This window comes from Onychomys torridus, chromosome 5, assembly GCF_903995425.1.
Source record: "Onychomys torridus chromosome 5, mOncTor1.1, whole genome shotgun sequence".
In the NCBI taxonomy this organism is placed as follows: domain Eukaryota; kingdom Metazoa; phylum Chordata; class Mammalia; order Rodentia; family Cricetidae; genus Onychomys; species Onychomys torridus.
In genome coordinates this window covers 81,261,965-81,268,195 of record NC_050447.1, presented here as the reverse complement: position 1 = coordinate 81,268,195, position 6,231 = coordinate 81,261,965, and the positions used below count along the sequence as shown (strand labels likewise).

The 6,231-nt window shown below is 42.9% G+C and overlaps 1 protein-coding gene across 1 annotated transcript in view; it reads right to left on the bottom strand.

Moving 5' to 3' along the window:
* Nucleotides 1-230: 230 nt before the first annotated feature.
* Nucleotides 231-6,231, bottom strand: part of LOC118584040 (amyloid beta precursor protein binding family B member 1 interacting protein) — a 99,264-nt gene continuing 93,263 nt past the window's right edge. The window contains exons 13-14 of the mRNA XM_036187968.1: nt 4,386-4,489; nt 231-1,061 (exon numbers count right to left, since the gene is read on the bottom strand). Of these exons, the coding sequence (XP_036043861.1) occupies nt 546-1,061; nt 4,386-4,489 (620 nt within the window). The 3' untranslated portion in view covers nt 231-545. The remainder of the gene's footprint in view (nt 1,062-4,385; nt 4,490-6,231) is intronic.

Below are 6,231 nucleotides of genomic sequence, written 5' to 3'. Positions count from 1 at the left end.
CCACCCACCAACCCACTACCAATCAACTGACCAACCCCCACACCCACACAGATAACCAGTATTAGGGCCAGAGACAGAATCAATTAAGGAGTATAAAAGAAATGGAAAATCTGCCTTCTTTCTGAGAAGGAAAACAGAACATCAAGACTTAAGAAGGCATAGGTCTTTAAAATTTTTAGAAAGTCAAATTTTGTTGACTCCATACAAAACTTACACACTATTTCTAGAAATACTCTTTTCAGATAAACTTTAATTTTAGAAATTTGAGCCTTCTGAATACAATAAAATGGACCTGGAATATCATTTCAGTGAGCCTGGGCTGCAAGATGAAATCCACTCAGGTGAAAACACACAGGATGTACATGTGTGTGCTTGGATGTATGTAGTTAGTCCGAAACCCTCTGCTACCTTAATGGATGAGCACAGTATTTACAACAGTGAAGAGTTTTACATGCTTTCTAGTCGGAAAACATTTTCTAAAATGAACAAGATGCCACGACAATAGAGTACAAAACATGGATGGAATTAGAAACTATCAGATATCCCTAGGGCGCGTTGCCTCTTTTCTTTTGCAAAGCTTTCATGAGGTCTGACATGAAATCTTGCTCGCCGCTCCCGGCTGCACCGGGGAGTCCTTGGTTCTCATTCCTCTTGGGGGGCACTGGGGGCCTTTTGGGGGGCATTGGAGATGACTTGGTTGTCTCCTGGGAGAGGCAGGGCGGGGGTGGTGGCGGTGGTGGCAATGCAGAGCCTTCAACAGGCGCAGCCGGTGGGGGAGGTGGCAAGAAGTCCGGTGGCTCCTCTCGGAAGGCCGGAGGCGGAGGAGGTAGCTCGCTGTCGCTATCTTCCTCCGGGGGTGGCGGTGGAGGCGGTGGCAGGAAGTCCTCAGGCTGGGTGGGGAAGGTGCAGCTGCCAGGACCTTTGGACTTGGGTGGGAGGGCGGGGCTGCCACAGGTGTCCGAAGATCGTCTTACTGGAGGGGGCGGTGGCAGGCTGGACTTGAGGCCTTTATTCTCCCTGGTTGCTCCTGGGTAGTGGTTGCCCAAGCCTTGCTTCTCCTCCTTCAAGAAAGGGACAACAAAGCTTTCATGGTTTTGACTGCACATCCATCTTATGACATTGACGCTGATAGGGATTGCCCCACGCCCTCCCACACTGGGACTAAGTGTGCTTATGAGCTCACCTTTGCTCCAGAAACAGGAACGATACCAGATGTCTTTGACATCATTATATGTGAGCACTCAATCACCATTCTCTGTAACTGGGCATCTCAGCCACATTCCCTCTAGGAAGTGTTTACTGTCTTTAGGTCAGGCAAGCCTTACACAGAAGCTGAATGTTTCTCTAAAGGATTAATAGATCCTAACTCCTGGGGCGGGGGGGGGGGGGGTGTCCCTCAGTTTTATTTCCAAGCAGATCTCATCTCAAGGCAACTCAAACTGGAAGCCAGATGGTTCTCTAAGAATTCCTACTCATGACCTAAGACAAGCCATCGATGTACTTACTGGTCGTATAAAGGAACACAATTGTGTGTGTGTGTGTGTGTGTGTGTGTGTGTGTGTGTGTGTGTGTGTGTCTCGAACTCATGTACGGTGCCCCTGTGCCACACCTTTGGTGGCATAGAGGTAATTAAGGGGCATCTCAGAGTCTTCACACAATCTCTTGGCTTAAAAGCTGGCCAAGCACCTGTGGCTGGAGAGCACACAGACTCTAGGGTGAACTTACTACACTATTTTTGCTAAAGGGACATAGTATGAAACTGCCTTCTGGATATTTATCGTTATGTCCTTAGGTTTATGCAGCTTTCAGTCCCCAACAGAGACATGTCTTTGTGCAGTAGACAACAGTTAATACAGAGACTCACACTGGCCATGCAGCAGAGAACAAGTGTCAGCCGGGTGCTCAGCCATAAATGAAATGTCTATGTGACACACCCTTCCCCACCAGGCTCAGTTCCCTTGAGCAAGAGGGGAGGGACGGAGAGACTGTGTATGCCAGAGGTTGGGGAAGATGCGGGTGAAAGTGTGTTCTGGAGCTGTCAAGCTGTGTAATATCTAGCTAGTTGACATTCCAGCTCAGCTGGGACCTGTAGAGGAGCTCCTACCCCAGCTGAGGATCTACTGACAGACAATGGTTACCATGGGAAGGAAGAGTCAATTTTCTTTAGTGATGTGGTCCTTGGTAGATTGCCCACAACCTGGTGGATGGCCCTACACCCTTGAGTATATAGGCAACATTGGACTCAGTGGGTTATGAGACGAAAGAGAACATAAAGTTAGGAGGGAAGTACGTGTGTGGGTGAGGCGGGTATCTGGGAGGAGTTGGGGTCGGGGAACTGGGGATAATTGTGCTCAAAATACATGGGTGCATATATGGAATTCTCAAAGAACAAATAAAGAATATTATATAAAGAATAGTCTTTGCTTAGATATCCTGCTTGGTTAGAATGAAGAATGTAGAAATGAAGAAACTAAGAGGAATAACCCTATCTGGGTGTTTACAAACCCAGCCATAAAGGATCTCTTCCTGGTAGAGAGCACGTCCCCATTGCTCCCTTGATTGTGGATGGTATTTCTATGCTTTATTGTTCCCAGAACAAAGGTTTCGGCTTCCAGACTGTGGACTTCAAAGGAGGAGCCAATCATAAGCTCTCCCCTCTACTACGGAACCGTTCAGAAGGGAGTAGCAGGAAGTGGGACACCTGGTCTTAAATTCTTAGTTTACTTTTCTCTTTTTATTGTGTGTGTGTGTGTGTGTGTGTGTGTGTGTGTGTGTGTGTGTGTGTGTGTGATGAAAGTCAGGTAGAAATTAAACACCATTTGCCTTGGGTTATAACTAAACCACGTGAGATAAGCCCTTGATGAGTTATCAAGTTCCATAATGCATGTGCTGTTGGTAGAGGTCAGAGCACCTGACTTGACTTAAGTCTCTCTAGAGTCTAGAGCATCCAATCCTGTCAACAGAGAACTTGATGACGATGATAACAATGGTGCATTTATATAAATGCAACATCCCTAGCAATTTCAGGCAGCTGAATTAAATGACTGTGTTTTAGGGAAAACCATCATCACTTCAAGACACTTTATCAGCTTCCGGTTTAGTTTTTCCCTCTGATTAACAGCCTGGACCACTGAAGATTACATTTAGATATTTTTTCCTACTTTCCAGTAAGTTTCAATTATTTACTTAGCATGCTAAGCTAATTAACTTGTGATATAGTTCTTAAAAATTTTTGCTCCAGGCAGCTTGGGTATTGGTAATCCCATAGAAAGGATTTCTATCTGGGAATTCTTTGATTTCTTTGGCTTTAAAACTTCTTCTTGACTACCGTTACAGAAATGATGAAAATACAGCAGGAAGAGCTCAGCATAGTTACCGTGTCGGGCTTGCATAGATCAGAAACAGCTTTCAAAAGCCTGGAATGGCTTTCAAAAACCTAGGCTTTCAGTCAACATCAGTATTCCCTTCTACCACTGAGGGCTGAGTGAAGTAAATTAATGAATCTCTACACATGACCATAGTATGTGGGTGGCAGGAAAGGGCTACAACTACTTAAGGCTGTTCTGAGTCACAAGAAATACGCAGTGGACATTACAGAGCCAGCTGAGACATATGACTGGATTAGTAACTAAATTACAGTCAGCTATGACTTTTATATAGATTTAAATTAATCTTCATTAATCTCTTCTATAGAAAATAAGTTAGGGAGGATATTATCCTATATAGCCTGCCTGCCTGTCCATCTCTGTCTGTCTATCTATCTATCTATCTATCTATCTATCTATCTATCTATCTATCTATCTATCTATCTTTGTGATGTTGGTGATGGCACCCAGGGCCTCACACTCTCATACATGCTGGGCAAGTGCTGTGCCACTGATCTGCACCCCCGCTCTTGGTTATTATCATATATGTATTTTCTTTTCCATCACCCTGAGCATGCATTCAAATCATTAACAGGAAAATAGAAAATGCACATTTTATAAGTGGACCCCTTTTAAGAGTCTTCTGATCTGGTTTTGGGGTGCACTTGGCACTTCTGGCTAACTTTCAATTGCTCTAACTCATTTAAAAAAATAACAAAAGTTCAAGGACTGAGAGAACATGAAGGTCACTACAAGAAGAAAATCCCTCTGTCATAATAAATGCAGTTAACAAACATATTTAGGACATCACAAAGCAGTGTGAGTAACAGTTGATTAGCTTTCACCTCTAGCCTAGTAGCTTTAAGATAAAATATGAAGCCATTTCCTTAAATGAAATTATAGTATACTGACTTCCCAGTTGTTAGAATTCTATATGGGTTTTTAAAAAGAAAAGGTACCAGGGCGTGCTCACAGTCAGGGCTGGGTTTATGAGTTTGAGTGCGTCTGTGATTTATTTACCTTAGTTGTTTCAACTTGTGTCCGGGCCTCTTGGAGAACAGCACCAGCAGAAGGTACAGCCTTGGGAATCTGACCATTGGGCTGGCTGGTGCCTGTTTTAAGTCCTGAGGGGGAAGAAGAAAGAATGGAGAAGGTATTTTCAGTGTTCTTGAAGTAGAGTCTGCAAATTCAAAGCACTTTACATCATAAAGCAAAAGGAAACATTCACAAGTATTTCACAAAGCCTTCAGAAAAATCTGAGGTCCACTTTGGCGTATGTCTCTGTGGTTAAAAATGTACTTTGTATGTGTGAGGACTTGCGTTTAGTCACAAATTATAAGGCTTTTGGTAAACACTAAGATTTTGCAGTGGGCAGGCCATCTGGTAGGCAGATGCAATCCTGATCAAAGACTAGAATTGGAAACAGAGTGCTGAGCCCTAAATGGGACATCTTTGTTGCCTCTCCCCACACCAAGGTTCAGGGAATACTGTGGAAGAGAAGGGGTATTGAAGGAAGTTTGGGGCTTGAGAGATGGCTCAGCACTTAAGAGCACTGGCTGTTCTTCTGGGGGGACGTTGGTTGAATTCCCAGCACCCACATGGCGGCTCACAGCTGTCTGTCACTCCAGTTCCAGGGGATCTGACACCTTCACACCAATGCATATAAAATAAATTAAAAAATTAAAAAGAATGTCAGAACTAGGTGATGGGGAGGAGGCTGAGAAATGTTGTCTTCTAGATTTGACATGCATACTGCATTCAGGAGCTCATAAAAGTTGTGTTTACCAGCACAAGAGCAATCCAGCCAAAATTCCTGCACAGATGGGGGAGGTGTTTTCAGTTTCTATGCCTTATTGAGGAGCTACAGGCAGGAGGGAGAATTCTGTATTAAAAATGTGGTTTTCCAGGATCTAGTTGCTATTCCTACATCTATCACATAAAGGCAGCACTAATTGGATTTAGTGTGTTACTTAAAAAAACACAAAAAGAAAGAATATGAATTGAGAGGGGGCTTCATTAGGAGGACTTGGGGGTGGTATGGGATGGATCTGACCAGGTTTCATTGTATACATGCATAAATTCTCAGGAATAAAGAAAAAATTAATATTAAAAATTGCTGTTTGAGTTGCTGACTGATTTCATGAAATGATTATCAGGACACACAATGACTTCTGAAATGCCCCTAAACATAGTCCTTCCGTCTTTGCACCATGCATTTGTGCAAAGTCACATTCTCAATACGATGATTATAAAATCAGAATACAGGCCGACTCCAAGAAACACTGAGGATTTTCTGTGTCCTGCAGGATCAAATATCCAGCCAGGATTTAACTCTCCAAGTAAAAATTAAATAAGCACATCCATATCTCATTAGTATATAAATTTTATTTAATCGCCAATAAATGGTAAAATTGTATGCATACAAAATTTGTTTTAAGGTAACACTCTTTATGATTCTTTATCATTAAATGTTTGCTTTGCACACCTCCTTTATACTGGATTCTAGTTTCTATCTATATTAGATGCTAACTTCTCCCATATTCAGTTCCCTCAGATATGAAACGGGGAGTGGAGCTCTTATAATCTGTGAGTTCTGTATCCATGATCCAATCAACCACTCACCAAAAGCATTTGAAAAATAAGTGGCTTTTACTGAACATATGCAGGGTTTTCTTTGTCATTATTTCTAAACAGTACAGCACACCAACCATGTACTTGTGGAGTGCTCAAGGGCTTCCTAGAATCTGTCACAGATACCAAAGGACAGCTCTGTATGTAAAGCAGCAAGCTCATTAGGTACCTAATCTTAGTGCCCCAGTCTTCTTAAAAATACAGACAAGCCAAAGTTGTGTTACCTTGAAATGTG